This window comes from Thunnus albacares, chromosome 5 (genome assembly GCF_914725855.1).
Source record: "Thunnus albacares chromosome 5, fThuAlb1.1, whole genome shotgun sequence".
Lineage (NCBI taxonomy): Eukaryota > Metazoa > Chordata > Actinopteri > Scombriformes > Scombridae > Thunnus > Thunnus albacares.
The window spans coordinates 3,805,900-3,826,046 of NC_058110.1; the positions used below are offsets into that span (position 1 = coordinate 3,805,900).

General features: G+C 40.7%; 1 protein-coding gene across 3 annotated transcripts in view; it reads left to right on the forward strand.

Annotated features, from left to right (window-relative positions):
- LOC122983091 (collagen alpha-1(XX) chain) overlaps window positions 1-20,147 on the forward strand; it is a 36,867-nt gene that overhangs the window by 5,534 nt on the left and 11,186 nt on the right. For all 3 annotated transcript variants that reach the window (XM_044352836.1, XM_044352835.1, XM_044352838.1), the window contains exons 4-22: window positions 1,804-1,947; window positions 5,582-5,764; window positions 6,409-6,606; window positions 8,095-8,262; window positions 9,653-9,772; window positions 9,859-10,023; window positions 10,327-10,485; window positions 10,638-10,810; window positions 11,298-11,427; window positions 12,690-12,835; window positions 13,858-13,987; window positions 14,439-14,578; window positions 16,274-16,400; window positions 16,581-16,720; window positions 16,803-16,935; window positions 17,634-17,779; window positions 17,965-18,094; window positions 19,401-19,517; window positions 19,649-19,795. In XM_044352836.1, coding sequence (XP_044208771.1) covers window positions 1,804-1,947; window positions 5,582-5,764; window positions 6,409-6,606; window positions 8,095-8,262; window positions 9,653-9,772; window positions 9,859-10,023; window positions 10,327-10,485; window positions 10,638-10,810; window positions 11,298-11,427; window positions 12,690-12,835; window positions 13,858-13,987; window positions 14,439-14,578; window positions 16,274-16,400; window positions 16,581-16,720; window positions 16,803-16,935; window positions 17,634-17,779; window positions 17,965-18,094; window positions 19,401-19,517; window positions 19,649-19,795 — 2,796 coding nt within the window. The remainder of the gene's footprint in view (window positions 1-1,803; window positions 1,948-5,581; window positions 5,765-6,408; window positions 6,607-8,094; window positions 8,263-9,652; window positions 9,773-9,858; window positions 10,024-10,326; window positions 10,486-10,637; window positions 10,811-11,297; window positions 11,428-12,689; window positions 12,836-13,857; window positions 13,988-14,438; window positions 14,579-16,273; window positions 16,401-16,580; window positions 16,721-16,802; window positions 16,936-17,633; window positions 17,780-17,964; window positions 18,095-19,400; window positions 19,518-19,648; window positions 19,796-20,147) is intronic.

Below are 20,147 nucleotides of genomic sequence, written 5' to 3' on the forward strand. Positions count from 1 at the left end.
GTCATGCCCCTCTAACGTCTTCCTTCACATTGTTTTCTCCCTGTCACCCTCTTATCTCTCAACCCACTTTGTGCAGCTAAGCCCAGGCAGGTCTAAAAGACACACAGAGGGACTTAGATGAAGAATTCAGTCCAACACGAGACTTGCCGTGCCTCAAGGTGCAGGGTCTGGGAGGTGGAGCAGTAAGAGGATGAAAAAGTAGTGTATAGATATAGAGAGATATATAGATTAAAGGGGGAATGTAGTACAATTCTGAAAAATACATGAAAAAGAATTGCAGAAGGTTGCAACATCTGTGATGGAGAGGACAGACGGGGAAGTGTTGTATCATTTGTATAGAAAAGAAAAGCTTGCTGAAGACCAGATGAGTTGCGTAAAACTCCCCTGTTAAGATTTTGCTTCAGGGGAGCTAAGTGGAGAGTAATCTGTCCCACTGATGTTCTGGCTGTTGCTGCAAGAGCACACCAATATGTGTGTGTGCATGTGTGTGTGTGTGTGTGTGTATGTGTGTGTGGAGTCGCTTTTTCTATCCTGCCCAGAAATGTGTATACATTTTGCATTTTAGGCTCAATTTACCAGAAGTTTACGTATACAGGTAGAAAGGATGCACTTCTTATATATTTGTCAGGAAAAGTGTCTTTAATCTAATGGGGTAGTTCTATGGCTCCAGTTAGACCTGCAGTATTTCTGCAGTATGAAGCTTGAACATTTTGACTTTTTTTCACTTATTTATTACTTACTGACTTCTGCACCTTTAACTCTTGGGAAAACATATTTGCAGTAGTGGTTCTGACCCAGACACTGAAGGGCAGTAGACTATGGAGAGGGAAAGCCATTAGTACCTCATTATTTATGGAAGCCCATTTCCGCCAGAAAAATAAAAAACTAGATGATAGAAATAAGAATACTAGACTTACTAATAGTAAGTCAAAATTACAATATACTAAGTAAAACTTCTGATTCAGTCAATCAAAACTATCTCATAATTTCAACATAGTATGTAATGATTTTGACTTAGGAAGTCATAACTTATATAACTTATTAATTTATTTAACTTGTCAAACGTTTGTTGTATTACTCATTGTTTTAGAAAGTCACAATTTTGACCGACTACCCAATAATTTAGAAAGTCAAAAGTTTGACTTAGTATATCATAATTTGTCTTAGTATCTCAGAATTTTTACTGATTGTGCAGCAACTTTTAATAAAGTAAAGCAATTTTTAAATAAAAAAATTGCAGCATTTAACATTTTTTGTGCATCATTTATATAAGTTTAGGATGAATCAACAACTTGTTTACAAGTCAGTATGTAAGTTAATGTGAATGCATTAACTTTTAGTTTGATCTGTGTGTTTGGGAATATATATTGTAAAGGATAATAACAAACCACAGTATTGGACAGATTTCACTAGAAAAGCTCTATAATAGAACCTCACTTTAAATAACATACATGGCATCAAAAATAATTAAATTCATCCCCTTCACCAGAAGTTTGAGTTGAGCCATGGAGGTAGAACATTGCAATGAATGATCAAAACTACAAGATTTAAGCAGTCCTTTGTTCATATCCTTTGTCGCATATTTTTATTACCTTTATGCCTGTTAGAAATTAAATGAATATACTTAGGAGCAATAAAAATGAAATAAATAAAGGCATACAGTGATAAATTAGTATGAAACTGAGAACAAAACTGAAATACAGGCTCTCTCCTTATTCTGAATACTTTTGAGGGGCCTTGTCTGTCCCTTTAGATTAAAGCACCTATGCAGTCTCACTCAACCAAAATGCTTGTCTTTTCCAGAGGTGCCACAGCCTGAGCTGATGCTGACCACCACACGCGGACGGGCAACAGTGGCAGGACTGGACTCCAGTCAGGAATACACCCTCCAAGTCCTCATTCTCAACGGGACCACAGAGAAACTTCTCGCAAAACGACGGTTCACCAGTAAGAAACACAGCGAGGTGGATGGGACAAATGGAAGGGTTGGCTGAAACAAGAAAGGAGAGAACAGAGGACAAAATGAGATAGATGAGCAGAGAGGGAAAAAAAGGTTTTCTAGAGAGTGATAGCAGACTCAGCTGAGTCAGAAAATAATGGTAGATGTTAACAGTCCATTACGGGTTTGCAGGTTACTTGCCAAAATGTAAAATAGCTTCTCACATAGTTGTAAATTGCAACCAATGTATTTGTCTGTTGTCACAGGAAATATGCAATTTTAAGATATGCACCTTAGCTGGTTAATTATATGGAGAATAGTATTTTTCTATTTTGAAAAAAAATACATAAATCAATACAACAAAAAGTCAAGCTGTTTTTCTCAGTGGGCAGTAGAGCTTGGTAGAGGGAGAGAAGATGAACTTGGAGGAACATGAGTAGGGTGTAGAATGATGAAGAGGTATGATGCAGGTTGTTCATGTGTATAAATGTATGAGCAAGAGGGAGCATGACTACATATCTATTTGGGCCATCTTATACAAGTTAGTGTATATATTTTTTTAAAAAAATCTGCAATCTATAAATCTGATTAAGTGGGAAATATGTCAGAAGACGTAAATAATCCACCAGCATGATGTGATGTTCAGCTTTGACAAGAGATGAAAGGAAACACCAACAGCCCTGCTGTTGACTCAGTTGGTACTGTGAGATAACATTGGCAAGACATGACAGCCCAGTAGAGTCATATTATAGGAAGTGGTGCATTTTTGACATTCTTAATCCTTCATTTGAGTGTACAGTGGCTCCTCCAAATCTCCACCCACACAGTGGGTAAGTATAAATGCTACTCTAGCCGAATTACAGGCCAAAAGTGAGGCGTGTTTGAACATACTATATACTTACATGAGTTAGGTGTGTTCCTTGGCTGTAAATCTACCCACCAACATTTGTTTTTCTATGGCGCACAAAGGCAACCATATATGTTAAATTACATAGCCAGTAATGGCTTTCTACTACATACTGTGTGACTGTGTGTAAGGATGTACAGAACAGGTATTCTTAAAGTTCAGCCAAGGTAGGTCGGTAGGATGAGGACATTTTGGTGAAACATCACCTGTATTTGGAGGATTCGTCTTTCTGTGGGAATAGGCAACACATTTCGTCTCCCAGGATGCCTCAGATATCTCTGTCTCTGGCTCCAGCATGATGCTATTTAACGGCAGTGACGGTGAATCCCAACATAGCTCTCTGTCTGACATTTTCCCCTTGATTTGTGAGCCCCTTTCACTTTTGACATTTTATTGTTTGACTGTGATTGATACTCTCCTGGGGTTCATATGGGTCGTGGATTTAGCCCGTGGTTGCTTGTGAACTGTGTTAATGATAGTAGGTTACTGTGTCGAGTCGAGCGTGTCTAGGCAGGCCAGAAAAACACGTCGACATGGAAAATCGTAACACAGGCTGACATGCTGGAATGATGGCAGTCTGGGAATTCCTTCCTGATGTGTCTTTCCCTTCCCCATTTGCTTTAAGCCCCCTCTGGGCCCTGTACTTATTCAAGCCTTGCCAGTCATAGCAGGTAACTGTGTCGAGGTACTTCTTTCTTCCTTGGAAATTTCACCCTCAATTTGCTGTTGTTGACCTTAACTCCAGGCAAGGATTTGCCAACAGGACCTGGTGAAGCAGGCAAGCCAGCGAAGTAATATACCCAACAGTGAACATGCTCTTATCTTTTAGCATGTTCAATTTTCACACCTGCCTGGTACTAAACTTCAAACTGCAAAAGATTATGATCAGTCCAGTCATGATGTTTCATTGCTGTTTTTTATGATTGGTTACGTGCATGGTTCAATACTGAGTCGACATCTTCAAAGCTCTTTACACAGTCGACTTTACACACACTGCTGGGCACAGCAGTTCATTTTATAAACAAAAGTAAATCCTTCCATCAGACATGACGCTTGAATTCAACAGCTCATGTGTCAATCAGAACACGCTGAGATAAAAACACTAACAACAGGCAACACATATCAATCTTTAAAGTAGAACATCACTTTGTGATCTCTAGTGGTTTTTTTATTGTGTATATGTTCTTTTTTAATTGTTGGCAGTGTAAGAAATGTGTATATTGTGTAAACAAATTTTCATTACAAAATACAGTAAGATTTGTACCTTTCTATAGAATGTACTACAGTGTATTCAGTAATGAGTCATAGAAAGGCAGCAGGAAAGGTTTCAATAAGCTTTTTATTTGACAGTTTTTATTTTCTTGTCATGAAGTAAATACAAAATACAGTAATTTATACTGTAATACAATATCAATACAGTAAATTAGAATATTGTTGTAAAGAAAACAAACAAATATTGCAAATTCTCTAATACAGCCAAAGTTTTGCAAAAAAAAAAAAGCTCTAACAAACAAAAACACACTTTACTCCATCCTCAACAACAGTGGTAAATTGATGTCCATATGAATACATGTTAGTCGTTCAACATAAACTAAAGAGTTTTTTAAGTGAGTATTGAAACATATGCACAGTTGGATGTTTTTTGTGTGAAATCAATGCAAATGCAGTCACAGTTTGGTCCATAATTGTTGCTGTTGTGTTGACTGTGTGAAGAGTTTTGAAGATGCGTACTCAGTACTGAGCCATGCATGTAACCAATCATAAATAACTGTTAATGCATTCAGACAGCCCTGCAGTAAATTTTTAAAAAGCCTCCTTGTTGACAAAAACAAATGAGTGCAAACTGAACTTACTGATCATCAGTGCCCATCTACAGCTATGTTATAGAAAGTAATGGAAATGACAGCAGCAGTCCATGTACTGCTTTATTATCCTGGGTGGTACCTCAGCACAATGTTTCTACCCTTAGTGATGATGTCTTGTTGTGGTTTTGTGGCTAATGCATGCACACAGCAGGTTGTGTGATTACATCTTAATCACAGTATGTGATGTGCACATTCACTGTTCACCTTGGAATTACACATTTTCCTTATGCAGACATAATATTCAAATACAGATTTGGTTTTATTAGGCACAGCAATCGATTGGTCCACCACTTTGGTCCAGACTAAAATATTTATACTAAACTAAACTATTGGATGGATTGCCATTCATAGTCCATAGAGGATAAATCTTGATGACTTTGGTGAACCCCTGACTTTCACTCTAGAGCCACTAGCAGGTCAAAGTTTTCACTTATCCAATGAAACAGTACAATACGGGTTGGCACAAAATCATCTGTTCTTTGTGTTTAGTGCTAATTAGCAAATATATGCATGCTAACACACTAAACTAAGGTGATGAACATGGTGAACACTATACCTGCTAAACATCAGTGTTGACCCTGATTGAGGGCCACTTTAATATGGTCTGATCAGTATGAAATCCTTGTGTGATGCTGGTGATAACAGTTTGACAGTTTTTTGATAACCATATTTGCTGTACATTGCTATATTTACAGTTGATTTTTAAATATGCATAAACGTTTGAATGTAGCTTCTATTTTTCAAGATTTGACTCTCTGGAAGGCATCACACTTCTACTCCACTGACAGTATTACATGATGTGTTACATGAATATTAATTTATTATTGGTATGTGATTCCCTTTGCTGTTTTTGCTTTTTCTCTCATCCAGTGGACAGTCTGCGGGAGGAGGAGATGATCCGCAGCGGCAGCCGAGAGCAGAAGAAGAAGACATTGCCGGGCGGGTCAGGGTCAGGAGACCTGGATGATGCAACGGAGGCTCTGCTGGGCCTGCCAACAATTCTCTATCCTGACCCCATGACCACCACTACTGCTGCTGCCACAACTAATGCAGGTAGATAATAACACTGCATACCAGACACACTCACAGCGGTCATAACTACATAAAAATAGAAAACCTACAACAGAACTCTCTCAAGCACATTTCCAAATGTTGATCTCTCTGCTCTGATCTTCCATGGCCTCTGTCATCAGCGAGGGGGCAAAGTATGGAAATGTTGCCAGCACACATACGCAAGCAAACAGCACACACATGTACAGTGGGAACTGTATACTGTATTTATGCAGGCATACTAAATAGAGCTTTGACACAAATACATGCATGACAATGACAGCCCAGCAACAGTGGGTGGTGTAAACATCTTTAGACAGTGAGCACAAGAGGGAACTCAGGAAATAAGAGACAAGATTGAAGGAGGACAAGTAAGGTGGGCCTGGGGATTTGTTAGCAACTGCTGATGCTTTATCTATCAAGCAAAGACTAAATATGTTACAGATTAAACATAAAAAAAGAATGTTTATGTGTTAACAGGGAAATAATGTTTCCCGCCACGTTTCCCTTTGATACTTTTGAAGTCAGATGATCTAATGTCAACAGTGGATTTCCTGTCACGTACAGCCTCAACTGGTCCCCTAAACAATCTTTGCTTATCTTGCTGTAACCCCACCCATGTGCTTGCTATTACCTCTCTCCTCCAGAGCCCCCAGCTACAGAAACCCCCCCTCAGCTCCCTGATGAGGCCCCAGAGAAAACCACCAAAGAGAAGAGGAAGAGGAAGAAAGAAAAAGAGCGGGATCGTTCCAAGGTGGAGAACAAGGAGGAGCAGGGGACGACACAGGGCAAGCCGGCTGAGGAGAAACCCCGGAAGACACCCCTCCCTACCCAGCCAGTTACAGGTAACGTCTGCTCCCCGGTGTTACAAAAATGTAATGCAAGCTCAGATCTGAAATATTGTTATTTTAACGAACCAAAACGTGATGGCAGTGATTAGAGCAACTCCCTTTAAGCAGGAAGCTATGCAGGTTTTCTTAAAGAACCTTCGGTCACCATCTTCTTCGGCTCTTCTTATGAGAATAAAGAACAAGAGGCTTGAAAGCACTAAGTGTTAGTTTGAAATGTGATGACAGTGTTTACACAAGGTAAGGACAGGTAAAGGAAAGGATAATGACAGGCCATCCTGTTCGGCTGCAGGGCAGATGTGTCCTCTCTCTCCCTCATAATCCAACACAGGAAAACACAGGGGAAATGCATGAAGAGTAACTCATGTTCATATGTTTCATGCTGACACATGTACACCTACTACACACACACCCTTTGCCTGTGTAAGTACATAGAGCCATCTGTTTCCTCATTTAAAACCATGCATTCACCCATGTGATCACTAATGTACAGATGAGTGACAAATGAAAGAAAAAAACAATACAAAGTGTCTTAGTGAGGTGTTATTCCAGCATCCAGAACAGCTTCAGTGCTCCATGGTAATTATGATACAAGTGACTAAAACACTTCAAGTGTTCCTTTATTAAAATCCATGTAAAGCAATAACAAACAAAAGTATTCTCTGCTCTGAAATGATGGGGACATGTCCGCTGAAGGCTGAGTTAACAACGCTCATACCAAACTCACATATAAAAATACACATTTTAAAATTTGTCCTTGTTTGTAGGTTTAAGGCAAGCAATATGGATAATATTTTAAAAAATAAAGTGACATTAGGAGCCACTTTTTAATTTGGCACATATTTTGTAGGTAAATGTAGACTTGTTTCAGTAAAAATGTACCTTAAATGACTAGTTAACAAGCCAATTATCTGCATGTTAAATTGTCTTTTTTTTTCAATGGAGTTTGATGCACTCACCGTTACTCACTTCTCTGCTGAAAAGTGGTTTCGTTGTGGCCGTCACTCTTGGAGCAATTGCCTCTCATACTATGCTTTTTGGTAAAGCGCTGCCTGGCAAATGCTCTCCTTCTGCCAGGGACCTTCCAGCCACACAGCCGGTGCTAAAGCCGAGCTGCTGGCGGCTCCACCCGTCAATTGACGCTTCAGCTAATTCCTTGAGCGCTAATCTTGACCAAAAATGGCCTCATTCACTAGTAACAGCAAATTATCCGAAGTGACCTCCAATTGTCTCCAATGAAAGTTTGTAAAGCTACCCAGTGTAAGAACAGTAACAATTAGTACATGTGTGTTGATATAGTGGAGGAGAGGTCATCAGGTTAGTCACCCCTCTACATCATAGAGCCACCATTTCAGGCCTGCCCAAAAAATCCTGAACACAGAAATGGTGAAAAACAATTAAACACTCTAACTTCAGTAATTACTTTCTGACATGTATAATGTGTTTGAAAAGAAATCTCTCATTTTCCTTTATATGTACTTTAAGGTATGTCTCCAAGGAGACCATTTGAGTGCGACAGTGATGCAGCAGCAGACATCATGTTGTTGGTGGACGGCTCCTGGAGCATCGGACGCACCAACTTCAGACGGGTTCGAGACTTCTTGGAGGGCTTGATAACACCCTTCCACATCGGGCCGAACCACATTCAGATTGGTGAGGATTGGTTGAGGGGCAGGGTGGGAGGAGGTGGAGATTCATGTCATCATTCACACTGCATGCTACTGAGGTGCAAAGCATTAAGCGGTGTAAGTGGTGACGTATGATGCGTAACTATGGGTATGATATTTGTATTGCTTAGCTACAGCTGAATTTGTTGACTAATATTTATTTCATTTCTGCTGACTGGTCATTCTGTGGTTACTGCACACATACGAGTCTGCTTACGCCCTGACAACCCCCGAGCAACCAAAGCCATAGCAACCAACTAGCATAAACTTTGTATATTTCAACTGGTCTCAAGGTTTACTGGGAATCCACATCAAAAGCGAGATGTGTGCAGTATTAAAGCATTCTGTCTGTTCAATCCACACTGTCTCCGACCTCGTTTGGCCATCACCAGACACAGACCAGCTTTCTGTCCTCTCAGCTCCTGACAAGCTGAGAGGACAGAATCCAGCCAAACCGTCTTCACCAGCTGACTGACAACAGAAATGTATTGAACCAAAACAAAATAGTTTGCATGTAGGTTCCAGGGGAGGAAATCACAGTGTTTGTATTTATTGATTGATTGATTTTATTTTCCCACCTGCTCTGCCTACAGTGAAAACAGCAAGCACATAGCCACACTGAACCTTGATCAATCAATATAGATTCCATTAATAAATTCAGAATAAAAAAATGTTTGAGACTCGGAGCATAAAAAAAAAACATGGAGGGGACCCAGGGTGACATGCATCTCACACAGGTATCTCAGAGTCTCTGAGGATTGATACATGTGATTAAATGGAAGCGTATTCTGTCTGTGTGGATTGGCCATCAGACTGAAACTGATATTTCAGCTAAGAAACTTTAAGAGACACCTTTTCTGTATACTTAAGCTCAGTCCAGTGCTTGTATTCCGTTATTTCAACTCCTTTCATTCCTTACACTTGTTCATTTCTTTCATCCTTCAGCTCATTCCTATTATTTCTACTGTTCATACTCCTTCAACTGTTGCTTCATTTGCTACTTTTCCAGCTAGCGATAAAACTGCATTGCCATTTTATAGGCTGTAATAGAAATAATCGACACTGTTTTCTTGTAAATAAATATTCATTGTGTTACTGTCAACAAGAAATATAATACAAACAATGTGTAGTCTGTTAGCCAAAGCTTTTACAGTTACTGTCTACCAAGAAAAATCCCCTGTTCATGTTCCAGGCAGCCACCCCAGCTAGCCAATCTTTCTAAATCATGTGCTCTGTAGTCATGAGGGAAGAGCAATAAAAGATGAAGACAAAAAACAAGGATATTATTTTTTTCTACTGAAGTTATGATGGGTTTCCATCCTGATGGCCTTTACTTCCAAAAAAACATCTTGTATAATGATGTGTTTTGGTCCCAGGCCTGACCCAGTACAGTGGAGACCCCCGGACAGAGTGGCAGCTCAACAACTTCACCACTAAAGACCAGCTGCTGGAGGCAGTCAGGAACTTCAGATATAAAGGAGGAAACACTTTCACAGGTAAACACACACTAAATATTTCACCTTTGATAGTGTTGTTTCTGTGTTTTAGCCCTAACAACAAATAACCATGTATTCATCTGCAGGCCAGGCGCTGCTCCACATCATGGAGGAGAACATGAGGGCCGAGGCGGGCATGAGGTCGGACACACCGTTTTTCCTGGTGCTCTTGACAGATGGGAAATCTCAGGATGATGCCATCGCAGCAGCAAACCGGCTGAAGAATGCTGGAGTGGAGATCATCGCTGTAGGTGAGACTGAACCGAGGGAGGTGGTGTGGAGCCTAAATGTCTTTACCTTTCTGCCGTTCCTTAGGGCTCATGTTCTCTCTAATCTAGTCGCATCCATCCCACATTTCTTTGCACCATTGGACACTTGTTTTGTCTCTTCAGTCTCTGGAGATTAAGAGGGGTGTAGGGGTTTTTAGCATGATGTGGTTTTATGATCATTACGGTACTTATTGTGTTCTCATTGTTAGGAGCTCAGAGGCATTTCCTTTATTTTTTTGTGCTATGTCGGTTAAGCTATTTTATAATTTTGTGGATGTTATTCAGGTGTGAAGAATGCTGATGAAGCAGAGTTGAGGCAAGTGGCTACGGAGCCGGTGGATCTGAACGTCTACAACGTCAATGACTTCCCTCTGCTCAGTAAACTGGTGGCACGACTGGTCCACATCCTGTGTGGGAGGATAGAGGATCGAGGCATCACAAAACGTAACCTACTCATCTAACCACTGCATCTGTCTGTCTGTATATCGGTCCGCTGTCTTTCCTTCTTTTCTAGCTAACTCATTGCATCATGTTTTTCCAAAGATGAATGTCATGATGAGCTCTACTGTGCGAATCCTTTGTTGCTGTGTATCCAGGAATGGAGCCTGGACCGACAGCTGACCCAGCCCTGTCCTACCCCAGTCCTGCTGACCTCCGGTTCTCTGACCTGGGCTCCAGAGAGGTGAAGCTACACTGGACCAATCCTGCTAAGCCGGTCCAACAGTACAGAGTGGTTTACCACAGCGCAGAGGGTCAGAGTCCACAGGAGGTCAGACACACTACCCTACCACACCTGCAAATACATCAGTTTAGCCATGAATCCATTTAAAGTGCTGTATGAAGCATGTTCACATAAATTATTGCTACATTAGGTTTGAGATATAAGCGCACAGTTATATAAATAAAAAACGACAAAAAGGCAAAAGTTAATTCAGAGCAGACAATGCTAAAGCTGTCAGTGAAGACAAAAGGATCAAAACATGTAGAACATGTTTACTATCATGTGTGTCCTCTTCAGTAAAGCACAAATAAACTAGGAAAGAAGAGGAGAGATGGCAGCAACATCCTGTTTGTCTCAAGAAGCAACAATAAAGACACAACAGCATCACTGCTAATGCAAGACATTAAAATTACATTATCTTGCAATTTACTGTATGAAGTGTCCATCTCTGTCTCTGTGTGGGATGATAAATGTCTTGTGCCTTGTTGGTTACATATTATTAGGATTTCATTCAGAGTTTTGTGCATGTCTCTAGGTGGTGGTGGCTGGCTCAGAGTCCACTGTGCTACTGGAAGGTCTGTCCTCTCAGACACTCTACCATGTGTCCATCTTCCCCGTGTATGAACACAATGTTGGCCTGGCACTCAGAGGAACTGTCACTACATGTGAGACTAACATCATGACTAAATAATATTTCATTAGATACAATGTGCAAGAGATGACTCCGTCGTTTATCCCTTGAAGTGCTGTATTTTAGGAATCAGTCTGTTTGTTGGTTTGTTTGTTCTTTAGTCACACGTGTCTCATAACACTGATCAAATTTGGCTTCATTTGGAGAAATCATTCAACTCATCACATGCATTCAATTTTTTTAGTTGTATGCTTGTAACACAATCAGTATGTTCTTGTATGTCAATGTATCACTCACAGTATCTCAGTCACTTGAAATCAAATTTGAAATAATGCATCTCAGCTCCGTTTTTGAAAGGAAATGTTCTCAATAATTGCTCCATTTCCTCCTGTTTGAGTAATAACTAACTAACAAGTATTGAGAGATAACTAACATATTGCCGGTTTTGATCTTTTCATTGGATTTGTTGACAGTAACAAAAATGTAGGCCTATTTATCAAGTAGAAATACCAAACATTTGCTGGTTACAGTTTCACAGGAGTAGGTTGCATACGTTTTACTTCTTTATACACTGTCACTGTGTATCTATGACAGGCATTCTTATGTATGAACGATTCATGAAAAATCAAAAAACTTTTACTATTTTAATACATGATGAAATTTGTGGGTTGCTGCTATAATTTTGTTTGAACAAAACACATTTTATTTTAATAAATCTTGAATTTCCACTGTTATACAGTGTTGCTATAGTGTGGTTTGGCCCTATTAGTGAACAAAAACATGACATTTTTTACAAGGTCACTGTATTTTAAAAAGATCATCTGCCACAAGGAATGTGTTTTGATTAATAGATAATGAGTGGACATGAGGCAAGTTGGGTTCCTGATTAGAAAGCTTGTCACTCACCAGGGAATGGATTAAGCCCCCACAACAGTCAATATTGTGTCTTTTTATAGATTTGTATATATCTTTTAGCACAACACTGAAGCCCTGCTCACTCACTATGACTACATGGCACTGACAACACCGAATTTTAACGATATTGACCATAAACCCCAGGATGAGGCTGGGGATGTGGAGGGATGTGGGGGGGGGGGGCAGTGTAACAGCAAGGGCAGAGCTCAGCATTGTTGAATGCAGACTACCTGTTGTGAGAGGTACTGTAGTTGTGGATATACATGATTGGAGGATGCCTGAACTACTGCAAGGCTCCATTCTTGCCATTTCCCAAAATGACGTTTCTCTATTCACATCATCCTTCCTGTCTTTCTTCTCCTGCCTCCCATCCTCTCTCAGTGCCCCTCGCCATGCCTGCCAACCTGGAGGTGACTCCTTCCTCTTACAGCGCGCTGCGAGTGAGTTGGGGTGCAGCAGCGGGTGCAACACAGTATATGATCCTGTACTCAGCGCTCAGCCACGGAGAGCCTGATGATGCCAAAGAGGTGAGAGCTGGAACTCTCTCTCTCTCTCTCTCTCTTCCTGCGTTGTGTGTGTGGGCAGGGGAATGAAAGGCACTTGTGCAATGTTTTAAACATGTGCAATATCTAAATCTTATCTGTATAATGGCTCTTAAATTACAGATACGCTCCATTTGGTCACACATAGACACTGTGAAAAAGCCACTTTTGTTCTGTTAGCAGCATGGATATGTTGTTTATCACTAATGTTAAAAAAAGTTTAAGAAAGAAACAAAAAACCTGCACACTGCTGTCATGTATCCACTTCTTTTTTATTTTATGATGAAAACATGAACACACCTGTATTTATACGATAAGTGATGAAATTTCATGTCATCATCCCTAAATTAGATACAGTAGATAGATACTGTATGAACAAGGATATAATATAAGTTGTATCCTAATATAAGGATATATATAAGTATGCCTGCTTATTAAGAGTGACCACATCATTCTTCCCATCTATCGTTATATCAACATAAAACATAAAAGACCAAATATGAAAAATTATTTGCAATGCTGGTTGTCCTCTATATTAGTAATCTAACAAATAAATCATCAAATCCAAAATGCATGAACTTTATAACTGTTTTATAAAAAATGAAATATTTTATGAAACACAGTGATAGCATGAATATTTCAGTCAATTCCTCTTGCATCACTTCCTGTCTTAGTTTCTCCCACTTAATAAGGAAGGAAAGACACAAGTGAAGGGAACAAGGAGACCCACTTTATCTTGACATTATGTCTTAACATAATATTAGTTTTTTATCATTAGAAACAAAATGCTTCTTTGTACAGTATGAATGTATCCTTGAATGTACGTAAGCGCTCATCTCCAATTATATACTGTGATGTAAATTTACAGCAGTAATTCTCACTAATATGTTTTCATAGAGCAGTTGGGTTCATAGGGAGAGATGATCCTAGCTCAGGATGAAATATTGTCCTTCATTTTGAGACATCTAACGCACTGCTAACTCCAGATTTCTCCTGTATCACTGCAGGAGAAATTCAGTGCAGACCAGACAGTGGTGGAGCTGGCAGGGTTACTGCCAGCGACAGACTACTCTGTCACTCTTTATGCCCTCTATGAGGAGGATCCCAGTGACCCTGTCACTGCTGTTGCCACCACACGTAAGGCACTCAGAAGTCCCGAAACTTTCCCATCCCTTATTTTCACTTATCCCTTTTCTATTCCCCCACTTTCTTACTTGCCCCTTTCTCATTTTTCTACCATTTTTTCTTCCATTCTCTCTTTCATTTCCCAAATTCACACACAAGTAACTCAATCTTCCTGCTTTTCCTCTTTCCACACCATATGTTAGCATTTAGCAAAAGCACCTCACGGAGTGGCTGGCTTGGTTGTCAATTCTTGTTTCCACCATTGCTCTGCCCAATAAATTCTTACAGAACTTCCTTGCTCACTATTCCATCTTCCCTCTTTATTATCAGCATCTGCAGTACGGCAACTTCTCACTGATTAAACAAATAGCCGCAGTTCACTTACTAATAATTTGCCCTTCATCTCTTCTTCTTCTTCATATTCCTCTTCCCTCCTTTCATATTTTGCTGTTCCTCTCCACAGTCCCTCTCCCATCGCCTGTGAGGCTTCAGTTCCCAGTGGTCACCCACAGTATGCTGAGGGTGAGCTGGGTGCCCGGAGCTGTGGACGTCCCCAGCCATCGAATCACCTACAGCACCAGCCACGGCAGTGACGTCAAACGGGTAACTATCTATCTTTTGTCACATGATATATATCGTCATATCGCACAGCCCCAGATTAACCTATATCATAGAAGTCTTCATAGCTTGCATCCTCATCGCTGTTCTCCTCAAAGTACGAGTATTCACCTCCAGAGACAGGAGCTCTGTCTCTCCTTCAGCCAGTCTCATGAGCTATTTTGAATAATTGTAATGGACCGCTCCAAGGTCATCATCTTCATGTGTGGAGCGATAGGTGCCTGAGACTTCATCAGTTGAGGCAGTGATGGGGGTCATAACTGGAGCTGTCTTTCTCCTTAACCAAGTCTCCTGAGCTGGGTTTGAATAGTTATAACAGCCTCCTGCAGGGTCATCACCTTCATAGGTGGAGCTGTCAGTGTCTGACACCTCGTCACTTGAGTCAGCGATGGGCTCTGTGTTCTCTTCGATGTCTGTGAGAGAATCTTCTGATTCATCTGAATCATCAAGTGGAGAGATGGTCATGTGATCAATGGCAGCATCTGCATAGGAGCTGGTGTCCATGTCCATGTCAATGTCTGCCAGGTGAGCCATTGTAATAAAAGTGTGTTTTAGGGCTTGCCTAGGGAAGCTTAAGAATGCCATCCTGTCCTCAAACTCAAGACCATCCCCATTTTTTCTGGATCTCTTCACTGTATCTTCCAAATCTCTAGCTCTATCCAAACACCTTCTTGAAATTTGGGGCTTGACACCTGTTCATCTGGCGAGTTAAGTCTCCATCCTGAATTGATAGAGCTTTGCTGCCTCATGAAATACTGTCTGTTGTTCTTGCCAGCACCTAGCAGGTGGTCTCCTGGTTAGCCAAGCAGCTGGCAAATAACTTTCATCTGGTGGTATTCGCTCTCTCCAGGGATGAGCTTGGTCCCAAAGTACAGGAATGCAATGACACATCCCAGTCCCCACATAGCGATGGCTTCAGATATAGGGAGACCCAAGGTCACCTCTGAGGCCCTGTATCCACAAAGTTGCACAGTCATTCTGACCTTTACTTTGGACACGGGAAGGGCCGAGCCAAAGTCAATCAACTTCACCCTGAAGGCCTGATCTTTGTGACTGACAAGCATAATGTTTTCAGGTTTTAAGTCTGTATGAAGAATGCTGATACCCTTCAAGGCTTCAAATGCCACAAGTAGCTGATGTGTGACGGGCAATTTCATGTCAATGGCATCCACTCTCTCTCCTTCATCAGGTCCCAAAGGCTCTTGTCCAGCATCTCAAAGGCAAAGTATGAAAGGCCTTGAGACTTGAAATTGTCCATTTGTTTTCAAGAGTCCTGATGGCCTGCAGCATGTCCACTTCACATTGAATGAAGGAATCTCTACTCCCTTTGTGGATCTTGATTGCCACTGGATGAGCAGTTTTTAAATCGACACACCTGGAAACTGCCAAATCATCCTTCTCCATTAGGCTGTATTCAGACTAAATCAGGCAGTTCAGTTCTTCCCATTCATTTGAATGGGGGTAGTGCATTTTGGCTGTGGGCGTTTTGGCTGCAGTGGTGCCACACCGTACCATTATAACTGTGGAAAAAGGTATTAAATTGAATTCTATGTGGTATTAAAAAGGTCTTAAAAAATCTTAAATTGAAAGACTTTTGTGGGACTCATCAATAAGATTGATTAAGTACCGTGTACTGTATCTGTAGCCACACTCATTCAGTCACACTGAACCTCTTTCCAGGTGGAGGTTACGGGACTGAACTCAGTGCTGGTGCAGAACCTGTCCTCTTTATCCAGATACCTGGTTTCAGTCCAGTCTCACTACCCACAAGGCCTGTCTGCAGCGCTCACCAGTAACATCACCACACGTAAGATGCACACGCACACACACACACACATTTTTTTGAGCTTGAAGGTATCATCTTATATATTGATGTGTCAAGGGAGTTGTCTTGTGTGACAACAACATTAAATGCTGATTTAAAAAGAATATTAAAGCAGACAATTTCTCTTTTTTCCTCTCCTTAAACATTTTCCATCTCTCCTAGTGAAGGTGCCCTCCCCATCAGACCTCAGGGTGACCAATTTCTCAGGCAGTGATATCACTGTACGCTGGGAGGCTGCAGCTGATGATGTTGTCTCCTACCTCATCAAGTGGATCTCCCTCAGCGGAGGAGACCTGAGACAGGTGGGTGTGGGTTAATGGATGGATGGAGTGTATAATATGTTAATCAAACTTAGTTAACGTTATCTCTGTCTGTGTATTTTAGTTAAGGGTGAGTGGTGACAGTGAAGGGGCGATCTTGGAGGGGGTAGAGGATGATAAGGAATACCAGATCTCTCTGTCTGCACTTTATGGAGATGGAGCTCAAAGTGAAGCTGTTGCCATACGCTACAGCACCTGTGAGTCACACACACCCACATGCTCATTTATATACCACCACACACAAATAAGATACTATCAGATGCACTGGAGTGAGAAGTGAGAGTGTTTTCTGTGTTCTAATAATAAACTTGCTATGTTTTTAAAATAATCAGATGATTGACAGGGAAAGATGAACTGGGTAGCATGTACATTATTAGATATTCTACATGGCTGAACAGACAAAGTGCACCACTTACTGAACATTTTAATTGGAAATCCAAGGAAAAAGACAATCCTAGTAGTGAGTACACTGTCTAGTCCTGTGATGAATATCACAGTACATGATTCCAGTCACATGGTAACACCCCAGACACACAGTCCTCTTTGAGTCCTGAGCATAGACAATTAAAGCCCTAGATTTTGGGTTACAAACTGATAATCTTTTACATCTTAATTCCAATATTGTCAGATGTATTGTGGACTGAAACATTCCAGTGAATTGTACATTGTACAGTGGTGTGATGATGCTTGCTTTTTTGTATTCTGTATTGTGTGTGTGCAGTAGTACCAGCACTTTTAATGTCTTCTGTTGTCTTATTGGGTTTTTATTGTGTTTTTTTTTGCTACCTTTGTGCAAAAAGAATTTCCTCTTGTGGGAAAATAAAGATGAAAACTGAACTGAACAATCCTTTTAGTGAGTCTATATAGCTCTGCTTTTTGTGTTTTGTCCCTGCAGTGTCTGGTGGAGGCCCATCCAGCGTGTCAGTCTCAGAGGAGACTGCAGTCAGCCTCGTTATCAGCTGGGTTCCTCCCAATGCTCATGTCCTACAGTATCGTGTGTCTTACACTGCGCTAACTGGAGCTGAAAACCAGGACAGCACTGTGAGTGGGCTGTAATTGTCGCTTATGCAGTTGCTGTGTCTGCCATCCTGCTGGACAGTAAATCATAGTGCTTCTCAAGGGTCACAGAGAATTCCCAAAACTGCAAATTAGCTCTTCCACCTGTGTCACCAGATGGACATTTTACTTGCCAGCTTGACTTTGAAAGGTGTGTTTGTTATCTACAGGTGTTGGTCTCAGGTGGTGAAAAGCGAGTGGTGCTAGAGTCATTACAGCCAGATACACGCTACAGCATCCTGGTCACCGCTGAGTACCGCAACAGAGAAGGAGGCAGCGGTTCAGCTCAGGGCAAAACCAGTGAGTCAAACACACAGACCTGCTGGAAAACATACTTATTAAGCGATGTAAACAGAGCAATGTTAGCTTTACATCCAAAGTGACCAAATTTCAACAAATTTGGCAGATCTAATGCTAAATGTTAGCATGCATGTATGTCTAATTTAAATGCAAAGATGACATAGCTTTGTCCTTGCAGCACTAACGTCCTTGTGGAAAGGTAAATGAACATCTGAAATATCACTTATTGTGGTTTGACAGACAGTAAAGATGGTGGGAAAACTAGTGTATCTGCAAGTCTTGGAAAATCTAAAAAAATAAAATCATTGCATTGTGTTACCTCAAAAAAGGTCTTAGAAGGTATTAAAAAGGTATTTTCATTCATTCATAATTTAATTTACAAAGTCTTGAATATTTTCTCTTGTGTGCCATATATTCTTTTTTTGTATGTGGTTGTGGGCTTTTGGGAGATGTTATGCTATGATATGCAGCACCTTCAGACCAGACACTGTTGCTACTGCTAGCTAGAGTAGCAGAAAATATGAATTGACTTAAATATATTAATTATTTTTTAATGGATTAATCCATGCATCAGTGTTCTGCGCCTCATCTGGGTTCAGTTCACGTCAATTGATTAATTATATTAGGAGGAATTGCTGGTACATACAGCTGGGAAGTACTGACAAAGATGTGATTTAAATGCCAATAAATTCATGTACTTATCAGCTATTAGTAAAGATGACTATTATGTACTTCTGAAACTAACCAAATGTAAAAATGTGGTTCTAATCTCAAATGCTCAATGCTCTTTGTTTACTCTTATTGAAGGTCCTTGTTTAAGTCAATGTTCATGCTTCTGTTTGCCTGTTCTTACTGACCACTGAGCCGGTCACTTCCTTTCTGCTCATCGGTCTTCGTTTTTACCTTTCTGTGTGTCGCTCTCTGTCCGTCTGACCGCTCACACAGCGCAGGGGGAAAAAACGCTGGGAGAGGTGTTTACATATTCAGAGGAATGTTGCCATGGACAAGGGATTAGGGACTAGATTTTTCAACAGAGTTGTTTACTTTCCAACCTAAGCACAGTGCAAGCAACAGACTCCTCTATGTGCTGATAAACCTGCTGTCTGGGCTTGTTAAATTGTCAATATGGAAGACAAGAATAAACCAGATCATGGGTCAGTGGCAGGTTAACTCCAGTTAATGTTGTTATAGGATCTTTCTTTTTCTGTGCTTGTGACCTTTTGTTGTTGTTTAATGTAGATAAATCATCTAGAAATAATAAAAGGGAGTTCTAAAATTCTCTCTTTCTCTCTCTCTCTATCTGCAGCCAGCCTGCGGGTAAGCAGTGTGAGTGTGGTCAGGTCTGACCACTCCAGTATTTGTGTGTCTTGGAGACCCGTTTCAGCTGTCGATGGATATCGTATTGTCATTAAAGCTGTCAAAGGTAATCTATAGTACAATCTATAGTAAGTGTGGGTACTTAAAGCTGTCTCAGAAACCACAGTAACGCCCTGTCAATTTACCCTCCGGTGTGTACATGTGTATGTCCTGTCTAATGTGTGTACATGTGTATAGACAAGGACACAAAGGAAGAAACAGTCGATGAGTCCAGCAGCAGTCACTGTTTCACTGATCTGGAACCAGAGACCTTGTATCGCATTAGCGTGCACTCACTTCTGGGCTCAGCAGAGGGCGCCGCCGTCTCCATTCTGCATCCAACAGGTCAGACATGATCACAGTAACACCAACAATATGTTAGATGTTGAAGTCAGGTGATTTGCTATAAACATTAAGACCTGGGACCTGGTATCACGAAGCAAATTCAAGTTAGTATTTGGCTTATCAGGCTTCACTGAGCTTAACATTGGTGCTTCTGGATGACTGGTATCATTAATCACATGGTCGTGTCATGTTATTCTGAGCTGCAGTGATGGAGTGTAAAAGCTATTTACACTGCAAGGAATCATGTTGGGAAATAAGAAAAACTTATCTTAAAAACTCATTATGTATTTAGTGTGGTATCCTCACTTCAAAAGCCTGGAGCAGCAAAGTGATTCTACTGATCTATAAAAAT